Raw genomic sequence first — 22,954 nt, 5'->3', positions numbered from 1 at the left:
CTCATCCTTAAAGCCCAAATAATCAAAAGAAATGGCTTCTGTTTTTCACAGCCTAAATCTACAAGATACTACATTCATTTGAGAATCACAGAAGCAAGTGTAACACTTGAAAGCATAAATTTCTCATGGAAGACTCCTAGCTGTTAGACACTGTGAACATGCTTGGCACATGTGAGGAAAAGCAAGGACCATATGGCTGGAACTGAATGAGTGAAAGGAAGAGTGCTAAAAAATGAGAAGAGAGAAAAAGCCAGAGAATAGGTTTATTATGAATTTGCAGACAATAAAAAAAAAAAAGAGCTATATATTCAAGTGAGAAAGGAAGTCATTAAAAGATCCTGAAGAGGGATTAACATGATTTATATTTTACAGGGATCACCCTAGCTTCAATATGACTTCTTCAAGCCTGTTCAATGTTACAGGGAATGAAGAATGGAAGCAGGAAGAATAGTTATGAGACAACTGCAGTAATCCAAGGAAAAATTGGTGGCTAAGACCAGGGTAGTAATGGTGAATGTGGGGAAACAGTCAGACCTGGGTATGTTTTAAAGGTCTGTGGCATTTCCCGATGTGTAAGAGGCCAGATATAAAAGAAGCAAAGGTTAACACAAGGTATCATTTCTTGAGATGGGAACACTAAGGGAGAAACAGACAAGAAAAGGGTAACTTGATCTTAGGCTTGTTAATTTTGAGAATTTCCAACTGGACATACATTAAAAAGAGGAGTTAAAGAGGCTCTTGCCAAGCAATGACATGTATATTTGGAAATCAATAAAAAGATGGTACTTAAAACTAATGGGACTAGATAACACCTAGCAAATTTATTTACTATGGATGGAAAAGAGCTAAAACATCCTCTTCAACATTAGAAATCTGGTAGAAAGGAGGGAATCAGGAAAAGGAACTAAGATGCAACAGCCAATGAGGCAAGAAGAAAATTAGGTGACTGAAGTCAAAGAAGCTAAGTGAAGAAAGTAGTTCAACAAGAAAGGCCTGAGCAACCGTAACAAAAGCTACTGAGATAAAACATAAAATGAAGATCAGGAATGATTATTAATACTGGTAATGCGGAAATGAACTTCTAACTTGACAAAAGCTTTATCAGTGGAAAAATGAATGTGTAAATTGGAGAGGGTTGACCTCAACAGAGACAACAGAGACAGAGAAGACAGGAGTGGGGAACCTTAAGTTCAGAAAACTCTCCAAAAGAATTTTGCTCTAAAATAAAGAAAATAAGCAGAAACTGTTATAATATGCAGCAGTAAAGACTCTTTCTGACTTTATATTTTTGTTCTGTTTTCCTTGTTATTTTTTTACTTTCTGGTGAATTGTTCTTGTTATTTTTAAAAGATGGAGAATATTACAGCTTGTAGTATACTCATGGGAATGACCCAATAAAAGATACTAACTAATGAGTTCAGAAGGAAAATTTGTGTGTAACAGGGGATATGATCAGTACATAAACTTCCTTCATAAAGGATGATAGGAGTATACGTTAACGTTAAATTCAAGTAAGTTGTAAGACTTTGTGAAAGGAGAATTAAAGTTATTTTAAGCAATTTAAGTACAATATTTTCATTTGATACTGCAAGTAAACTTCATGATGCCAGGTTAGCTTTTTACTCCTGGTCTTCCTGCTTAGTCATTGCTTTAAGAGGCATACTGATATTTCTACACTATACCTAAGAATCAACATACCTTAAAATGATGGTACAAAACCAACCAAGAAATGCAATAAACACGAAAGTGAACAGTGCAAAAGGGCTGTTGCTTTCATTGCCAATATATTACTTGATGCCTTCATACATTTTTGCTCTTAATCAAAGCATAATTTTCAGAGATAAAGTAAGGTTAATTTTAATTTTAACTTTAGAAATCATGGTTCTCGGGTGCCTGAGTGGCTCAGTTAGTTGGGCGACTGCCTTCAGCTCAGGTCTTCATCCTAGAGTCCCAGGATCAAGTCCCGCCATCAGGCTCCCTACTCAGTGGGGAATCTGCTTCTCCCTCTGACCCTCTCCCCTCTATTGCTCTCTCTCTCATTCTCTCTCTCAAACAAATAAATTCTTTTAAAAAAAAATCATGGTTCTCTCTCTTCAACATGGTATCATTTCAACAAGGTATCATTTCTTGAGATGGGAACACTAAGGTTGCTTTTCTCTCTTAGATTAAAAAAAAGAAAAGAAAAGAAAAACTCTGAAGCATGTAAAACAAGTAAGAATAAGCATAAAACAAGGTAATCTTGGTTCATTTTGACATATTTCTAAGAGATGATTTTGACTCATTAAAATAAAATTTCCTCAATAATAAAAGCCTCATTGAACTATAAAATCAAGAATGTAGTTTAATAGTTAAAATCCAATAAAGCCAGGAATCATTAAAAAAATGAAACATTTATTTTTATTTGGGATATATTAAGGCACACTGTCCAATCATTTGATGATCAACCAATACTTGCAAAAGATGCATGCTAATCTGAGTTCTTTCTTACAAGTCCCATTCATAATGCAAAGTTCATGACTGCTCTTTTGGTTTCTTTAAAGCAGGATGACAAAATAAAGACACTTGCACCTCCATGTTTTTACTGACTTACCTACTAAGTTTTTCCAAAGCATTCAAATTATTCACAGAAAACAACTCACTTTTCAGAGTAAACTTCATTAGTGTAAAAACAATTAAAATCATACAATTACTATGACAAGTATTACTAAAAGAAATAGGTTTGAAAACACTGACTCTTGGTAAACATGAAATTCATCAACAGCTGAATTTATGTGGCTTTGTCTGACATTCTAACTTCTACCCTTATTGACAGACCCTGACTCTCATTAGGATACACTTAACAGTAATACAAAGAATGGTAATTCATATATATAATACTAAACTGAAAACCAACCTTGGCTATTAATAGGCCAGTAACAATAGAAAACTTTTCATGGAAATTGGACAATAATTAGAATACAATAATCCAGTGTTCTTTCAACTTGCAGGTATTTCCCATAAGCAAGCCAGGGCCACAAAATTGTTTTTTAATAGGTTAGAATAGAAGAGGCATGGGGCTGGCTCAGTGAGTAGAGCATATGACTCTTGATCTCAGGGTTGTGAGTTCAAGCCCCATGTTACGCATGGAGATTACTTAAAAAATTAAAAAAAAAATTTTTTTAAAAAGGCTAGAATAGAAAACGAAGTACATCATTCAGAGTGATAGTAAGTAATACTACAAAAATGCTTGTATACACATAGGTCTCCATATAAAATATATTTCTATATGTGTCAAAGTTAGATAACTGGCAATGGATATTAACTTATTACAGTAATTATTTTACAATACATACATAAAGCAAAGCAATATGATACATAGCTAAAACTAATGCAATGTTATATACGAATTTTATCTCACTGTAAAGAATTCAAAAACAAAACAAAAACAAGCACCCCCTAGATAATCTTGCTTCTAATGCACAGATATGCTGGAGGATCATTGAGCTAAAGCAAAGCTTAATCAATGATTATCGGCCATCAGAATCTCTTGGTGACCTTACTGGAAACAGATACTTGATTTCCACATCACCCCCGAAAAGATTCTCATTCTGTAGGTCAAGGATGAGAGCCAGAATTTGAGTTCTAAGATACTCCCAGGTGATGCTAATATTGCTGATGCAGAGAGCACCCCTTGAGTAACAGGTCCTAGTTTTTTATGAGCCAGCCATAAATAAACTATGCAGATAGTAAATCACCACATCCAGAGGTTGAAAGCAATCTTCAGATTTATCAAGTCAAGCTCTTTATCAGATGGTCCAATTTCTTCCACGAAAACAGCCCACTAACCCAGCCCATTGAATCTTCTACCAACAAAGATGAACCAATGAATGTCCTACCATACCAGAAATGACTGTTAAGTCCTAATGAAGATGAATGAGTTCCCTCAAGAAGTCCCAACTGAAGATTACAGCTCTCTTTTCTTGTTTGTATTTAATTATGCATTGTTATTGTGGAACTATTCAAGTAAGTCATTGTAACCTCTACAAATTCAATAAGGACAGATGAGACTCATAGGTAAGATTCACAGAACTTACTTTTACTAATTTTTGCTTTTATCTTTCCCATGGGGGGGGGGAGTTTGAAACCAAGGAATATTTAGAGTGATTTCATTTTATTTATAACTAAAAGGTGACCAACAAATGCTGACACTTGATATACCTCTGACAGAAATTACACATAATCAATTTCAACAGTCTACTTTGTACACTATTAAGATAAAAAAACGTGATTTTAAAGCAATTATAAAATACCTTATAAAACAAATAACCATTTGTTCTTCACTGAGGACAACTAAAGGCAACAGACTACTTTATTTAATGTTCACTGATATTTATAGTGCTCTAAAAGTAATTATCAAGAAAGCAGCAATATCTACAAACTGATAACATGCAGAGACGCATTGGGTGGCTCAGTCTGTTGAATGACTTGAGTCTTGATTTCAGCTCAGGTCATGATCTCAGGATAGTGAGATCGAGCCTCCCATCAGACTTCCTTCCACTCAACAGAGTCTACTAAAGATTCTTTTTGTCTCTCTGCCCCTCCCCTCCCCTCATGCACTCTATTAGAAACAAAAGATAGCTGGGGTGCCTCGGTGGCTCAGTCGTTAAGTATCTGCCTTTGGCACAGGAAATAATCTCAGGGTCCTGGGATGGAGCCCCTGCATCAGGTTCCCTGTTCAGCAGGGAGTCTGCTTCTCCCTCTCCCTCTGCCTTCCACTCCCCCTGCTTATCCACTCTCTGTAAAATAAAATAAAATAAAATAATTGATACATTCCGTATATACCTAAAAACTGTCCAAGGTCTATTAAAACTAAAATACATCACTGTAACAGAATCTCATACACTTTAATGAAGTAAAACATTTACATGTTTTTATAATATTTCAGTATTTCAATGCATATTATTTTTCAAAGCAGAATAAAATGAAATTTTAAAAACATCATAAAAGTAAAAGTAATTTAGGCAATAGTTCCGGAAGCACATGCCACAGAAGTATGAGGAAACAATTCCAGCTGTGTCCTATAGTTATACATTCCTGCTATTCTTCCTTCTAATCCCAAAATTTCTGTAACATGGTTATATTATTTATAAAATGAAATTTTTAATTTTCATCTTATCTCCCTTCTTACCCACCAGAATCAGCTGATAACTCTTTCTATGAGATAAACAGGAACTGTTCATACCCAGAACCCAATTTTTTACCCTATTCCTTATAGCCAGAAAAAATTGCAATGTTAAAATAGTAATTTTAAGAGCTATAAGACTATACAGATTGACATGCACTTTTTTGCTCTCAACAGCATCAGTAAAATTGTAATAATTTCACTCTATTACTCTTATAAGCTCATTAAACAAAAGATACACCAATTTTACTAATTGCAAAGGAAGGAAATGCTGGCACAGGCTACAACATGGAAGAACCTTGAGGATATTATGTTAAGTGAAATAAGCCAGTCATAAAAACATAAACATAGTATGATTCCACTTATATGAGGTACCCAGAGTAGTCAAATTCATAGATAGAAAGTAGAAGGGTGGCTGACACAGCTAGAGGGAGGAGGAGGAGGGGGGAGTTATTATTTAAAAGATACCAGTTTCCGTTTTGCAAGATGGAAAATGTTATGGAGACTGGTTGCACAACAATGCCAGTGTACTTAACATTACTGAATTGTACACTTAAAAATGGCTAAGATCGGGTGCCTCGGTGGCTCAATGGGTTAATCTTCCGCCTTTGGCTCAGGTCATAATCTCAGGGTCCTGGGATCAAGCCCCAAACCGGGCTCTCTGTTCAGCAGGGAGCCTGCTTCACACACACACACACACACACACACACACACACACTCTCTCTCTCTCTCTCTCTCTCTCTCTCTCTCTCTGCCTACCTCTCCACTACTTGTGATCTATCAAATAAATAAATGAATTAAAAAAAATTTTTTTTTAAGTAGCTAAGATCTAGGTAGGGGTGCCTGGGTCGCTCAGTCAATAAAGCATCCAACTTTTTTATTTCGGCTCAGGTGATGATCTCAGGTTTGTGAGATCAATCCCCACATCAAGCTCACGTGCTGGGGGTGGAGTCTACTTAAGAGTCTCTCAAAAAAAAAAAGCTAAGATGGTAAATTTCAGTTTATGTATATTCACAATTAAATATGCTAATAAAAATTAATATGAAGTTGGGAGAGACAGAACAAAAAATTACTAGTATCAGGAATGAAAGGTACAGTAGTGATGATTTCATAGAGAATGAAAATAAACAGAGTCACCTGGGTGGCACAGCTGGTTAAGCATCTGCCTTGAGCTCAGGTCATGATCCCAGGGTCCTGGGATTGAGTCCCGCACTAGGATTGCTGCTCAGAGAGAAGTCGGCTTCTTCCTGTGCCCCTCCCCCTGCTCATGCTCTCGCATGCAAACTCTCAAATAAATAAATAAAATCTTTAAAAAATATAACCTTAATTAAGAATAAATTTTTAAAAGCTATGAATTGAATGATAATACATTTAAAAATTATTAAGAATTTTATGGAAGGGAAGCCTGGGTGGCTCAGTCGGTTGGGCCGCTGCCTTCAGCTCAGATCATGATCCCAGGGTCCTGGGATGGAGTCCCACATCGGGATCATTGCTCGGCAGGGAGTCTGCTTCTCTCCGCCTCTGCCTGCCACTCTGCCTGCTTGTGCACTCTCTCTCTCTCTCTGACAAATAAATAAATAAAATCTTTACCCCCCCCAAAAAAAAGAACTTTATGGAAATAAATGTGCCAGCTTAGATCTTCACTGTCCAACAAAGGAAGCCACCAGCCACCTATGTCTATTTAAATTAAATTAAAACTTCAGTTCTGCACTCATGACATTTCAAATGCTCAACTACCACAGTACCTAGTGGCTACTATACTTTAATAGTGTACATAAAGAACACTTCCATCATCAGCAAAGTTCCTTTCAGCTATGCTGACTTACAGGAAATGCCTTGAAAAGTGCAAACTGCCAAACCAGACATAGAAGAAAAAGGAAATCTGAATAGCACCAGGCCCAAATAACTTTACTAACAAATTAAATATTTAAAGAAATGTAATACCAGTCTTACATGAATTCTTTCAATAAATATAAAAGAAAGGAGTAATTCCTAACGAATTTTATGGGATTAGTATTACTCTGGAATCAGAACCAAAGAAAGACATTACAAGAGAACTTGCAAAGCCTGGGTAGCTCAGTCAGGGTAAGCATGGACTCTGATTTCAGCTCAGGTCATGATCTCAGCATCCTGGAATCAAACCCTACATGGGGCCCCAAGCTCAGCATGGACTCTGTTTGTCCCTTCTCCCTCTGCTCCACCCCAATTAAAATCTCTCTCTCCCTCTCAATAAATAAATAAAATCTTTAGGGCGCCTGGGTGGCTCAGTGGGGTAAAGCCTCTGCCTTCGGCTCAGGTCATGATCCCAGGGTCCTGGGATGAGCCCATCAGGCTCTCTGCTCAGCAGGGTGCCTGTTTCCTCCTCTCTGCCTGCTTGTGATCACCTTCTGTCAAATAAACAAAGTCTTAAAAAAAATAAAAAATAAAATCTTTAACAACAAAAAAAGGAACTTTACACCAATACCCTTCATAAATATAGATGCTTAAAAGACTAGCATACTTAAAATACTAGCAAACTGAATAAAAATATATAAAACAAATAATACATCAAAACAAAGTAGGATTTAACCCATGAATGCAACATAGGTTTAGTACTGAAATAAGTCAGTTCACCACATAACACAATAAAAGAAAAAACAAAACCATCTCAGTAAATGAAGAGAAATCATCTGACAAAATTTAATATTCATTCATTAAAAAAATCTTTGAGCAAACAATATAAAGAGAAGAGAAAGTCCTCAGACCAGGGAGTATATCTACAAAGATAATAAAGGTCATTTGGAAACCGGAAAAAAGAATTTTCAATCATTATAATGTAATAAAAAGTAGAAATACATTTGAAGGAAGCAAAGAAAGGATTATTATTCAATAACGTAGCAAGGAATAACTGGCTATCTCCGTGCGGGAAAGCTGTTCATAAACTGATCCACAAACAAAAAATCCAGGCACAATACTGGAAAGGCTATAGATAGACAGATATAGATATGTACACATACATATATTTATTTATTTTTATTTTTATTTATATTAAATTTTATTAAACATGTGCAGAATATGTAGACTAAGAAGTACAAGATTATTTAGAAACTTAATAATCTAGATACTATTTAAACAGAGAAGACCTAAATAAGAAAACTGAATATATTTAAGATGTCACTTCTCCCCCAAATTAATCTACAGATAATGCAATTCCAATCAAAGTCCCAGTGGCTTATCTGTATAAATTTATATATTAATTCCAAAATATATATGTAAATGCAAAGGACTTCTACAGAGAAAACAATATTTAAGAACAGAGGTGGAGGGCGCCTGGGTGGCTCAGTGGGTTAAGCCTCTGCCTTCAGCTCAGGTCATGATCTCGGGGTCCTGGGATCGAGTCCCACATCAGGCTCTCTGCTTGGCGGAGAGCCTGCTTCCTCCTCTCTCTCTCTGCCTACTTGTGATCTCTCTCTGTCAAATAAAAAAATATGAAAATCTTTAAAAAAAAAAAGAAAAGAAAAGAAAGAACAGAGGTGGAATGGAGCATCTGGGTGGCTCAGTTGGTTAAGCATTTGACTTAGGGTGGTTATGACCCCAGGGTTTTGGAATCAATCCCTGAAGTGGGCTCCTGCTCCCTCTCCCTCGGCCCCTCCCCCTGCTCATGCTCTCTCTCTAATAAACAAATAAAATCTTTAAAAAAATGTATCTAGAATAGTAAAACAACTTTGAAAAATATGCCTTAGATTTAATATAAAATTAGTCAAGACAGTGCGGTATCAGCCTAAGAACAGACCTATAGATCCACAGAACATAGTGAGCCCAGAAATTGACCCAGCATACAGATAACTGATTTTCAACAGAAGTACCAAGACAAATCAATAAAAGAATAACTTTTTCAATAAATGGTGCTGAATCAACTATATACCACACACAAAACTATATATTTGACTCTTACATTATACTATATACAAAAACCAAGTTGACATGGATGATGAACCTAATTATAAAAGCTAAAGCTAAAACCATCAAATTTCTAGGGGGGGAAAGTATAAATATTCATGATCTTGGAATATGTTTCTTAGGACACAAAGAACACAGATCACAAAAATAGAGAAATAATAATAAAATGAGGGCTTTTTTCATCAAAATTAAAAACTGTGCTTTTCAAGGACACCACTGAGGTCATGAAAAGCCAAGTCACAAGATGGGTGGATGGATATGAAGAAATTTGCAGACAGATACAGATAGATGGAGATAAATATCCCCACCTATTTCAATCTATTGGTCTATGTAACAGAAGACTTGCATCCAAAACCTGTAAGAATCCTTACTACCTAATAACAAAAAAACATACTACCGAAGTTAAAATGGGCAATGATTTGAATAGACACTTCACAAAAGAATATTTAAGAATGACCAATCCACCCATTAAAAAAGATGTGACACATCATTAGCAAGAAAATGCAAATTAAAACCACAATTAGATGCCACTGTCCTTCCCACTAAATTGCCTCAAATTCAAAAGACAAAAAGACCATTTAAATAAAATGGATAAACTCCTTGAAAAATAAAACTTGGGGACGCCTGGGTGGCTCAGTTGGTTAAGCAGCTGCCTTCAGCTCAGGTCATGATCCCAACGTCCTGGGATCGAGTCCCACATTGGGCTCCTTGCTCGGCAGGGAGCCTGCTTCTCCCTCTGCCTCTGCCTGCCATTCTGTCTGCCTGTGCTCGCTCTCTCCCCCTCTCTCTCTCTGATAAATAAATAAAATTAAAAAAAAAAAAAAGAAAAAGAAAACTTGCCAGAACTGACAAAAGATGAAATATAAAAATAGAAAAACTTAATTTCTACTTGAACATTTTAATTTATAACTTAAACTCTCACACCAAGAAATCTCCAAGCCTAAATTTCACTGGTGAATTCTAGAAAACATTTAATAAAGCTATAACTCCAAGTGTAAACAAACTATCCATTTTAACAAAATATTAACAAATGGAATCCAGGAATATATGAATTACCAGTATTTTTCAGCCATTCCACAAGGTAAACTGGGAATATATTTTTAAAAATGTAGGGTGCCTGGGTGGCTCAGATGGTTAAGCATCTGCCTTCAGCTCAGCTCATGATCCTGGGGTCCTGGGACCGAGTCCTATCATCAGGCTCCCTGCTTAGTGGGAAGCCTGCTTCTCCCTCTCCCCTTGCTCCTCCGGCCAGTCATGCTCTCTCTCTTGAGTAAATAAAACCTTTTAAAAAAATGTAATAAAGCCTAAGTGATACAAACTAACAATAATAAGCCCTAAATAACAAAATATGAGAAGCAACTAACTGAACTCATAAATTAGTCAATGGTGACAATTACCATGATTATCATTTAATGTAATCCTCTAAATTTAAAAAAAAATAATAAATTATATAACTTGAGCAGTCACTGGAAAAGAGAAATAAAATAATTTTAGTTGATAGGGTTTTGTATGGATAACTACAGATTCAAATTTTACTGCTACTAAAAATTTTACTACTAGAGGGGTGCCAGGGTGGCTCAGTCATTAAGTATCTGCCTTTGGCTCAGGTCCTAATCCCAGGGTCCTGAGATGGAGCCTCACATGGGGCTCCCTGCTCAGTGGGAAGCCCACTTCTCCCTCTCCCACTCTCCCTGCTAGTGTTCTCTCTCGTTTCTCTTTCTGTCAAATAAATAAATAAAATCTTTATAAATAAATAAGTGAATAAATAAAATACTACTAGATTTAGGGGCACCTGGATGGTACAGATGGCTAAGCGGCCAACTCTTGGTTTCCGCTCAGGTCATGATCTCAGGATCACGAGTTGGAGACGACCCATTTCAGGTTCAATGCTAGGCAGAGCTTGCTTGAGATCCTCTCTCCCTCTTCCTGTAACCACCCCTCTCTTTAAAAAACTAAAATAACAAAAGATGGGATGCCTGGGTGGCTCAGCTAATTAAGTGTCCCACTCTTGGTCTCAGCTCAGGTCATGAATCAAGCCCCTCATTGGGTTTCACAATGGGCACAGAGCCTACTTAAAAAAATAGATAAAATTAAAGTTAAATAAAATTAAATAAAATAAAATGAACAAAGGATAAAATTAAGAAGGCAATGGCTTAACACAGCAGGAAAATGTCTATACCCAAAGCCAATGCATATATAGTAATAATAAAATATTTTATATAATAATACATACAAATAAAACCAATGACACTGGTATAGAAATAAATATTAATATATAGTAATATATAATTTTGTAAATATTAACAGAATTTTAACAATTTCCAGAAAGAGATTTCCACACATATAGAACTTAAATATATCTCAGTGCCAATTCAGTTCAGTGACAAAAAGATCAACTATTTAGATGGAAAGATGAATTATTTAACATCCAATAGCATGCGCCACCCATTTGAAAAAAAAGAGTGAATCCTAATCTTATCCTACATCCAAAAATAAATGTCAAATTAATTAAGACTTAAATGCTAAAACATAAAAAGCTTACAAGGTAATCCTCTACAGGTCATAAAATGTTACTGAAAAGCATTAAAGATTTAAATAAATGGAAAGACATACCAAGTTCATAGATAGGAGACTAAATATTACATACATACAAATCCTCTGTTCATCTACAGACTCGGGAAAATTCCAATCTATTCCCAATTTTGTTATTTTATTTTGTTATTTAAAGGAAATTGGTAAAATATTTCTAAAATGAACACTGGCAAGAATCAGCAAAATATTCCTAAAGAACAATTTTCTGGGGGCGCCTGGGTGGCTCAGTGGGTTAAAGCCTCCCTCCGCTTTCGGCTCAGGTAGTGGTCCCAGGGTCCTGGGGTCGAGTCCCGGATTGGGCTCTCTGCTTAGCAGGGAGCCTGCTTCCTCCTCTCTCTCTCTCTGCCTGCGTCTCTGCCTACTTGTGATCTCTGTCTGCCAAATAAATAAATAAAATCTTAAAAAAAAAAAAACAATTTTCTGGGATGTGAAGTATCAGATTATCAAGATTTATCATACATCAAATTAATTAAAACATGGTACTGCCCAGAAATAAACAAATAGCCTACCCAAAAATGTGGGAAAAACCCCAGATACACATTATAGAGTAGGTTCATAGATCACCATGAAAAGGAAGTACTACTTGATAAATGGTGGTGAGACAATCTGTTAGCATTATGAAAAAATCAAATTAAGAAACCTTAACCCAAGCTATATAAACAATTAAATCTAGGATAATTCAAGAGCTACATGTAAAAGATAAAATCAATGACTATTTCAGGAAATAATATACAAGGTCTCTTTCTTATCTCAGCCTAGATAAGCTTTTCCAAAAGGAAACTTTATTTTAAAAGCAAACATAACGGAAAAGACTCATAAATTTACTATGATTCAACTGCATTAAAATTAACTTCTCCTTATGAAAAAACTTTTAAAACACAAGTCATGAATTGGAAGTTATTTGCAATAACTGTAAGTGATGAATTTTTGTTAAGGATATTTAGAGAGCTTCTCCAATTCAGTTAAGACCAAGAACAGGGGCGCCTGGGTGGCTCAGTGGGTTAAAGCCTCTGCCTTTGGCTCAGGTCATGATCCCAGAGTCCTGAGATCGAGCCCCGCATCGGGCTCTCTGCTCAGCAGGGAGCCTGCTTCCCCCTCTCTCTCTCTGCCTGCCTGTCTGCCTACTTATGATCTCTGTCTGTCAAATAAATAAACAAAATCTAAAAGAAAAGAAAAGACCAAGAACCAAATAGCAAGTGGACAACACATTTAATTAAACAGGTGTTTTGCCAAAGAGGAAACAGAAATGGCTAAAAACATGAAAAAATTCAACTAAATTACTAATCAAGGAAATGCAATGTTTTAAAAAATATCAATTCCATGTTGTATCTACCATACTGACAAAATTTAAAAGTCCAATATCATCACGTGTTGGCCAGATGCACAGTGAAAAAAACTCTGAACACAATGGTATAAGTGAAAATAGATAAACTACTTAGGAAAATAAATTCTGCATTTCTGGTTAAGTTTAGAATATACACAGGCTAGGACTGAGCAATCACCGTCCCATATATACTCTTGAACAAGGGCAGATAAACTATGTGTGCATGCCAGATCCAGAATTTTTAAATGGTTTAAAAAAAAACCAACAACCAAAGGAGAAACATTTCCTGACATATGGAAAATTATGTGAAGTTCAAAATTCAGTGTCCACAGTTTTACTGGAAACAGACACATTAATACCCTTACATACCTGCCAAGAACACACAGCTGAGTTGTTACAATAGAAACAGTATGACCTATGACTACACTGAGACACAGTTATGCTTCCATCACAGCAAATTTACTGCAGTGGTAACAATGAGAGCTATAACATTTTCTGCTAATCTCATGGAATAGAGAGGAAGTAACAAGACCTTTCAATACCAGAAACAAAGAATAGTAATTTTAGACCACTTGCCTAAAATAGCAATCAATGTACTTCCTACAATTTGACTTCCAGGGCCCTAAAATAAAGAAATTGGATCCCAAATATTACAGGTGGGAAATCTTTGAAGTATGTTCATATCTGAGGGGAGATCAACCCAACCCAACCCAAAGAACTAGACTGACTAACATTGCAACTGTGGTTTGAACAAAAGTTCTTTTTGAAAGGGCTATTCAAAGGCGCCTTTAAAGAGCTCAGTCTTAGGATACTGAATTATACACTTAAAAATAATTAAGATTGGGGGTTGCCTGGATAGCTCGTTTCCTTGAGCAGCCAACTCTTGGTGACTCTTGGTTTCAGCTCAGGGCAAGATCTCAGGATCCTGGGATTGAGCCCCACCTCCAACTGCGCGATCAGCAGGGAGCCTGTTTGATTGAGGCTTTGGTCTCTCACTCTCCCTCTGCCGCTCCCAGCTACTCACACAGGAGCTCCCTTTCTCTCTCCCTAAATAAATAAATACATAAATAAACCTTTAAAGAAAATAATTAAGATGCTACATTTTATGTTTTTACCATGGTTTTTTAAAATTGTATTTACTGAATAAATACAAATCACTGATAAATGAATCACAGCTACATACAACAGTATAGTCAAGTCTCAGGAATATATAATAAACAGAAAGTGGTAACATACAATAGAATTCAAAAACTACACAAAGTCCATAAACAAGCAAAACTAAAGAATATCTTGTTAATGGTGTAGAGGCCATAAAAAGTATACAGAAAAGCAAGGAAATAAGCAAAATCCAGGATAATAGCTATTTGGAGACAAGAACAAAATGGGACTGAAGGATTGGCATGAAACACACAAAAAAAATGCACATTTTATTTTTTTTATATTTTATTTATTTATTTGACAGAGATCACAAATAGGCAGAGAGATAGGCAGAGAGAGAGGAGGAAGCAGGCTCCCTGCTGAGCAGAGAGCCTGTTATGGGGCTCAATCCCAGGACCCTTGGGATCATGACCTGAGCTGAAGGCAGAGGCTTTACCCCACTGAGCCACCCAGTCGCCCCAATGCACATTTTTAAAAAGCAGGGTGGTGAAGCCAAGGGCTTTTATTTTTAATATAGCTCACATTATAAATATTTTGTATTTAATATTTTATAAAAGTATTTTCTCATACTCCAAGAAACTAGGATAGCATATATTTAAAGGGTAAGGAAAACTTTTTTAACCAAGACTGCAAACTGTGATTGTAAAAAGATCAAATTTTTTTATATTAAAAACATTTGTTTAGGGGCACCTGGGTGTCTCAGCTGGTTGAGCAGACTTGGCCTCAGGTCATGATCCCAAAGTCCTGGAATGGAGTCCAGCATCCAGCTCCCTGCTCAGCGGGGAGTCCACTTCTCCCTCTACCTCCTACTTGTGTTGTCTCTCTCTTCTGCATGTTCTCTCTCTCAAATAAATAAATAAAGTCTTAAAAAATTTTTTTTGTTTAGGAAAAGATGATGACGCAAACAAAAGGAAACAAAAAAAGGAAATCAAAAACTCCTACTCCATTATTTAAAGAACTGTAGGTCACATATTCTATTAAGTTAAATTTTCTGAGTGAATGACCATCTTTTTAAAAGTACACCTGAGGGTGCCTGGGTGGCTCAGTGGGTTAAGCCTCTGCGTTCGGCTCAGGTCACGGTCTCAGGGTCCTGGGATCAAGCCCCGAATTGGGCTCTCTGCTCAGCGGGGAGCCTGCTTCCCTTCCTCTCTCTCTCTGCCTGCCTCTCTGCCTACTTGTGATCTGTCAAATAAATAAATAAAATCTTTAAAATCTTTAAAAAAAAAAAAAGGTATACCTAAATCTTCTTTCAGATTTATCTTTACCATGCCTACTATGACTCACCTTAACAACTAATATTACAGTATTAAAAAAGCCTGGCATGGCTGGGTGGCTAGTCAGTTGAGATTTGGACTCGATTTCAGCTCGGGTCATGATCTCAGGGTCCTGAGATGAAGCCCCACATTGTCGGGGATCCATGCTCAGCATGAAGTCTGCTTGGGAATCCCTCACTCAATCTCCCACTGCCCCTCCCCCTGCTTATGTGTGCATGTGTGCACTCCTGCTAAATAAATACATAAAATCTTTTTAAAAATTTAAATTTAGGGATGCCTGAGTGAATCAGTTGGGCGTCTGCCTTCAGCTTGGATCATGACCCTGGGGTCCTGGGGATCAAGTCCTCTATCAGGCTCCTTGTTCAGAAGGGAGTCAGCTTCTCCCTCTGCCTGCTGCTTCCCATTTGTTTTCTCTGACAAATAAAGAAAATCTTTAAAAATATATTTTTTTGAAAATTTTAAGACTACAAATTGTCATGAAAAAACTTTAAGATAACGGGTAAAGAATACTTATTTAGTTAACAAATATTTATAACTAGACAATACAGAGGAGCCAGTCCAAATGCTGAACTTATTAAAAACTGCTTAATTCAATTCAACAGGAGTTAAGAAAAATGCAGAATCAAGTTAATAATGTGCTATTTCATATCCGTCAGATCGCCAAACCTGAAGAAGAACTAAAATATACATTAATGGGATGGGGGGGGTGTTCTTATACACTTCTCATGGAAATGTAAGGCATTCAAATTTTGAAAAGCAGGCAAGCAACATCTATTAAAATTACACATACCTTTACTGAACAATACCCACTCTTCATAATCTACGTACACATACAAAATGGACATTTTTAACCCACATAAGGACCTTCTTAAAGGAATTTTAATGCATCATCATTCATTATGGTAAAAAAAACTAAAATAATATCAATGCCTAGCAGGGCAAAAGATGACTTGTACATCTAAATCATGGGATATTACAAAGAGCTGGAGCTCTCCCAGTTGAGGTGGAAGGATATCATAAAATACTCCTAAATGAGAGAAGGTAGGCAGAAAAATCTATGTAAATGATGACACCACCTGCTGAACAAAAAAATTTTAAAAAGCTTCAAAACCCTTACATATATTTATCTGTATACATTTATGCAAATAATGATTTTAGAAACAATGGAGAAAAACATGGAAGACTACCTACAAAGGTGTAGGTGGGATGGAGGTATAGGGACAATAATATGGAAAGGAAAACTTGGGGCACCTGGGTGGCTCAGTTGATAAAGCGTCTGCCTTTGGCTCAGGTCAAGATCCCAGGGTCCTGGAATGAAACACCTGTCAGGCTCCCTGCTCAGCAGGGCATCTGCTTCTCCCTCTCCATCTGCCCCTCCCTTCCACTTGTGCTCTTTTGTGCTCTCTATCTCAAATAAAAAATAAATAAAATCTTTTTTTAAAAAAAAGGAAAGACTAAGAGAGAAAACGTTACTTGTAAAAAAATTATATATGATCAGATTCATCAATCTGTGTTTCTATATTATAGGAGGCAGTCAACGTTACGAAGATCCAAATATAGACCTAAAAGATTAATTTTTTTAAAGTCATCTTCTGATACATAATAAAATATCCTATGATAGCATTATATGTTGTGAAGTCAGGTTGTATTTTCCAAATATGGCTGCAACAGTAGCTCCTGTCTACATGGTTTTCTACAATGTGACTTTGACCCTTCTGTCAGGAAGTGAGGTATGAATACTCTTTTCTTCTAAATCTAAGCATGCTTGTGACTGACCTCCTCATAGCCAAAAGAATGTGGTGGAAGTGATGCTATGTGACTTCTGAAGGTAGGTCAGAAAAGATACAGCTTCCACCTTATTCACTGAACTACTCTTGCTTGGAGCCTGAGCCACCAACAAAAATGTCTTACTATCCTGAAGCTGCCATGCTGACACATAGGAGGCACTCAAGCTGGCAGTCCCAGTTTTTGTGCCCTCAAAGCCCAGACCAGATATGAATGAATAAACTTACAGATTATTCCAAGACCACTAAGTTCAGGAGAGCTAGTTACCTCTCACTATGTAGTCTAAAAAACCTCTTATCTCTCAAAAATATTAACAAACTAATTCCAAAGAGAAAGAAAGTACTCATAGACCCTACTTATGGAAGTTACCTTAATTAACAAAACAAAAAATTGCATATTCTCCTTGACTCAGTAAGGCTAGATAACAAAACTTATCTTAAGAATACAAATTCCCTTGGATGATTCATCACTTCTATTCTTGGAATTTATTCTACAGAAAAGGATACACTCACTTTGTCTACTTCAACAAGTAAACAACAAGTATGTATAGGAATACATACTTAATATTGTTTGTAATATTGTTTGTAATAATAAAAAACTGAAAATAATATACACATATATAAAAGAGTTAAGTTGGTTAAATTATAATACAGCCATACAATGAAATACCAAGTAGCCATCAGAAAGGATGGAATAGGCCAAAATCCACTGACATAGAAAGACGTTTAGGCAGTTGAATAAAAAAAGGAAGAACAGTACCACACGATCCCTATAGACATACAAAAATCCCCATTCATCATCTATAGATCTATATATATATTCACAGAAAAAAAGTCTGGAAAGATATATATTAAACTTTTAAAACTGATTATTTTTAGAGAATAGTGAAGACAAAGGCTTTCATTTTCTATTTTAATCATTTTTGTATTATAAAATTGAATGTATTACTTTTATAATCCTAAGAAACAAAGTTGGGTATTTTTTTTTTAAGAGAATCATGTAACACAGAAAGACTATAAACAGAAAATTAAGAGACCCTGTAAACAAAGTATAACCTTTACTGAATAGTAATTATAAGCTTCTATATGATTCATACATACACAAAACATGGCTATATTTCAACATTAGTAACTATGAGAATAAAATATTTACTAAAAAATTGTAAAACTCTTACAATTAAGATTAATTTGCTTAAGATATTAATAGGGTGATGAGATCTAAACTAAATCAAATTATACCATCACATTAATAGGCCCTAATTAAACACTGTTACAGATAAATGCTCTATCTAGACTCGATTACTATCTATCTAAGGACATGACTGTTTTTTTTCTAAAATGGTACTTACAGTTCTCTACAATTTCATCAAAAACTGCACCAGTTTTCTGCTCAAACTGAAAAAGCAAAAAAGGAAAGAAAAAAATAACATTATTGTCACATTCTATCTTACTTTCCAGTATCCCTCCTCACTCCCCCAAAACCTGTAATTTCCAACCCAAAGTATACAAATTCACAACATAAACAAAACACTGCCACACAGAGTAAAATTTAGAACAAAAGAAATCCTTACATGAAAGCCCCAAACCAAAAATAAATACATGCCCTCATATAAAAAACTTATTTTTAAATCACTTTTAAGTCACAAAATACATAGTCATATACATTTAAAATAATAATAATAAAGACAGCCACACTTACAAAAAACTTACTAACACTTAACTGGTAACTACATAAAACTTCTAATCAAAATTAAACAGAACAATCAGCATCAAATACGTTTTGCTCTTGGCCAAAAATCTGCCACTCTTCAAATGAAAGCCAAATTTTCAAATTTTCATTTTAGAATTTTCAAATGAGGGACGCCTGGGTGGCTCAGTTGGTTAAGCAGCTGCCTTCAGCTCAGGTCATGATCCCAGCATCCTGGGATCGAGTCCCACATCGGGCTCCTTGCTCAGCAGGGAGCCTGCTTCTCCCTCTGCCTCTGCCTGCCATTCTGTCTGCCTGTGCTCGCTCTCTCCCCCTCTCTCTCTCTGATAAATAAATAAAAAATCTTTAAAAAAAAAAAAAAAAAAGAATTTTCAAATGAAAGCCAAATTTCCAAATTTTCAAATTTCAAATGAAATGGTTCCTATTTCCATAATGTTATGGCCTAAGACAGAAGCAGAGCCAAGTCTGAAGTAGTTTTGGATCCTTAAGACAGAGATCCAGAAGGGGTGGGGGGAGGGATGGGACTCACTCAGGGGTGAGGCATGCCACTCTTGATCTCTGGGTTGTAAGTTCGAGCCTCATGTTAGGTGTAGAGATTATTTAAAAAAAAAAAAAAAAAAAAAGGAAAATTTTATCTATCTATCTATCTATCTATCTATCTATCAGAGGCCTGGATGGGGGGTAGGAACTACAACAAAGGCAACTCTACTCAGAAGCTAAAAACATTCCCATGCTCCATTTTAGTCTGTAAAGTTCTCCTCATTTTGGAAAGTGTGAGCATTCCAGCCTCTTGTTTTTCTTCCTGCTACTCATCAATAAGGCAAGAACACAAGGAAGGCTGCTTCTTGATAAACATTGTCCACTGACGCCCAAAGTATGTATCCCCATTCAAGAGAGAAACTTCTCAAAAAGAACTGCCTAGATACCTACGTAACTACAGAGGAAACACAAAAGCTAGCTGTAGTAATCTATAGTATCTGAAATGTATAAATGTGAAGAGACAACCAACGATCCCAGGTTTCTGAAATAAATTAACTATGTGAAGCCTGGGTGGCTCAGTGGGTTAAACCTCTGCCTTCAGCTCAGGTCATGATCTCAGGGTCCTGGGATCAAGCCCTACATAGGTCTCTCTGCTCAGTGGGGAGGCTGCTTCCCCTTCTCTCTCTGCCTGACTCTCTGCCTACTTGTGATCTCTCTGTCAAATAAATAAATAAAATTTTAAAAAGAAAAATTAAAAAAAAAAAACCGTGTGAAGGAGAAAGCTCAAGGTGAATAAAGAGAATCAATACTCTCGAAGGAAACAATTTACAGAAAGGAAACTTCTAAGATACAAAAAAAAAAAAAGAAAAATAGAAACAACCATGACAAGGAGACAAGGAACTACTTAGAAACAGAAAAATGACAGCAAAAATTTAAATTTTACTGGAAAGTCTAGTGATAAAATTCTGTTTCAAAAACAAAATCACAGGGCTCCTGGGTGGCTCAGTCGTTAAGCGTCTGCCTTTGGCTTAGGTCATGATTCCAGCATCCTGGGGTCAAGTCCCACATCGGGCTCCCTGCTTGACGGAAAGCCTGCTCTCTCTCCCACTCTCCCTGCTTATATTCTCTCTCTCTCTCTGTGTGTGTGTTAAATAAATAAATAAAATCTTAAAAAAAAAAAAACAAAAACAAAGTCAAAGAGCTAGAAAAGACAGCCTGTATGATGACATGGAAGGACTGAAGTAGTAGGTCTAGGAGCAATCTCAAAGGCACCCCCACAGGAGAGAATAATGGAAAGGTGAAATAACAGAAGAAAATTTTCCTCAACAAAAAAATACAAACACTTGAGACTGAATGAGCCTACCAAACACCAAAGAAGAGATGGAAAAAAGATACATCCTGGTGAAATTTCAGAATTCCAAAAGAAAACAGCAGAGGAGGGACGCCTGGGTGGCTCAGTTGGTTAAGCAGCTGCCTTTGGCTCAGGTCATGATCCCAGCGTCCTGGGATCGAGTCCCACATCGGGCTCCTTGGGAGCCTGCTTCTCCCTCTGCCTCTGCCTGCCATTCTGTCTGCCTGTGCTCGCTCTCTCCCCCTCTCTCTCTGATAAATAAATAAAAAAATAAAAAATAAATAAAGAAAACAGCAGAGGAGTAAAAAAAGATTATACTGTAGGTGATTCATAAAACACATTTAACATAACTGAACTCAACTATATAAACATGAAAAGGAATGGAAAGAAATAGTAAAGGCCACTCCACCTACCAACTACCCAACGAGTTATGACCCAAAATAAAAGAGAAATGGGACATGTGACTCGGCAAGCCAAAAAATCAAAGTACTTGTATGAACAGAAGGGGATCTAAGCATTTAAAGATAAGACACATGTTATACAATACTGCTCCTATACACTTTGCATACACAACAGAAGAAACTACAATCTTGCTCAAGGATATAAGAAAAGATAAAACGTAGTAGTGACACTACCCATGGTGATATGTCTATACTTTATGGGTAAATTAGAGGGATTTTCTAAGGTAAATTGGATTATATACCATTTACATATAATTATATGAACTGATTATAAAACCTAAGCAAGGGGCGCCTGGGTAGCTCAGTGGATTAAAGCCTCTGCCTTTAGCTCAGGTCATGATCCCAGGGTCCTGGGATCGAGCCCCGCATTGAGCCTGCTTCCTCCTCTCTCTGCCTACTTGTGATCTCTGTCAAATGAATAAATAAAATCTTAAAAACAAACAAACAAAACCTAAGCAATAATATAGTATTGTGATTTAGTCTCCTAACTAAAACCATGTTCTGTAAGAAACAACAATCAAGCTGATATCATACTTCTCTGCAAGCTGGAACACAAAAGCTCAATGATTTTCAAGTTCTAAGAGAAAAAAAAAAACTTATACCATACAAATTTTATTATGAAAAATACTTAACAAAATGGATTAAAATTATACTGGATACAAGAAACAGAAGCAACTAATTATGATTCAGAAGAAATAAAAAGACCTAGATGGGAAGAACATAAGAAGACACTTCAGAAAACACTTTTGTTTGTTTGGCAAAAATTCTATGATTCAATTTTCTTCTCTACAGTTCAAAACAGAAACTGCTTTCTTACCTCTCTTTCCCTCCCTCCCAAACAGAAAACAAAAACAAAGACAAAGACTGAAAATATTGCCACGGATGCCAAGCAACTAACAAGTTTGTTTGTAATATACAGTATCATCCACAATGTGTCCCCCCCCCTTTTTTTCTGACACTGGTAAACATTTCAAAACCATAGAGACAAAATGGACTAGTGCCTGCCTAAAGCTGAAGGGAGTAGCAAGAGTAGGAATGCTTTTTCATTCTTTTCTTTTTTTAATTGTAGTATAGTTGACACAGTGTTAGTTTCAGGTGTACAACACAGAGATACAACAATTCTCTGTTATGCATTATGCTACACTCACCAGAAGTGTTGCTACCACATATCACTAATATGACATGATTAAAATACCACTGACTATATTCCTTATGCTGTACCCTTCATCCCCATAACCTCCTCATTTCCTTACTGGAAGCCTGTACCTCCCATTCCCGTTGACTGCTTTTTGCCCAGCACCACACCCTCTGACAACCACCAGTTTGTTCTCCCTACTTATGGGTCTGGTTCTCCTTTTTGCTTATTCATTTGCTTTATGAGATATCACACACAAGTGAAATCACTTTGTTTTTGTCTTTCTCTGGCTTATTTCACTTAGCCTAATACTCTCCAGGGTCATGCATGTTGTCACAAATGGCAAGATCTCCTCCTTTTTTACGGTTGAGTAATATTCCATTGTGTACATATACCACATTTTCTTCATCCATTCATCCAGCAATGGACATTAAGGTTGCTCCATATCTTGGCTACTGTAAATAATGCCACAATAAATAAGGTTGCATGTACCTCCTCAAATGAGTGTTTTCATTTTCTCTGGGTAAAGACCCAGTAGTGGAATCACACAGTATTTCTATTTTTAGTTTTTTGAGGAACCTCTATAC

General features: G+C 36.3%; 1 protein-coding gene across 12 annotated transcripts in view; it reads right to left on the bottom strand.

Annotated features, from left to right (window-relative positions):
* ZMYM4 (zinc finger MYM-type containing 4) overlaps positions 1-22,954 on the bottom strand; it is a 155,156-nt gene that overhangs the window by 66,412 nt on the left and 65,790 nt on the right. For 11 of the 12 annotated variants that reach the window (XR_006601710.1, XM_045064181.1, XM_045064179.1 and 8 more), the window contains one exon: positions 18,582-18,627. Coding sequence is in view for 4 of the 12 variants with exons in the window: in XM_045064181.1 (XP_044920116.1) it covers positions 18,582-18,627 (46 nt within the window). In the remaining 8 variants the exon portion in view is untranslated. Of the gene's footprint in view, positions 1-10,156; positions 10,260-18,581; positions 18,628-22,954 lie in introns of those variants that run through there. The other variant, XM_045064178.1, reaches the window with a different exon arrangement.

Source organism: Mustela putorius, unplaced genomic scaffold, assembly GCF_011764305.1.
Source record: "Mustela putorius furo isolate JIRA1106 unplaced genomic scaffold, ASM1176430v1.1 tig00003853_pilon_pilon_pilon, whole genome shotgun sequence".
Classification (NCBI taxonomy): Eukaryota; Metazoa; Chordata; class Mammalia; order Carnivora; family Mustelidae; genus Mustela; species Mustela putorius.
The sequence above is the reverse complement of the archived record's forward strand: the minus strand, read 5'-3'. Positions and strand labels throughout refer to the sequence as shown.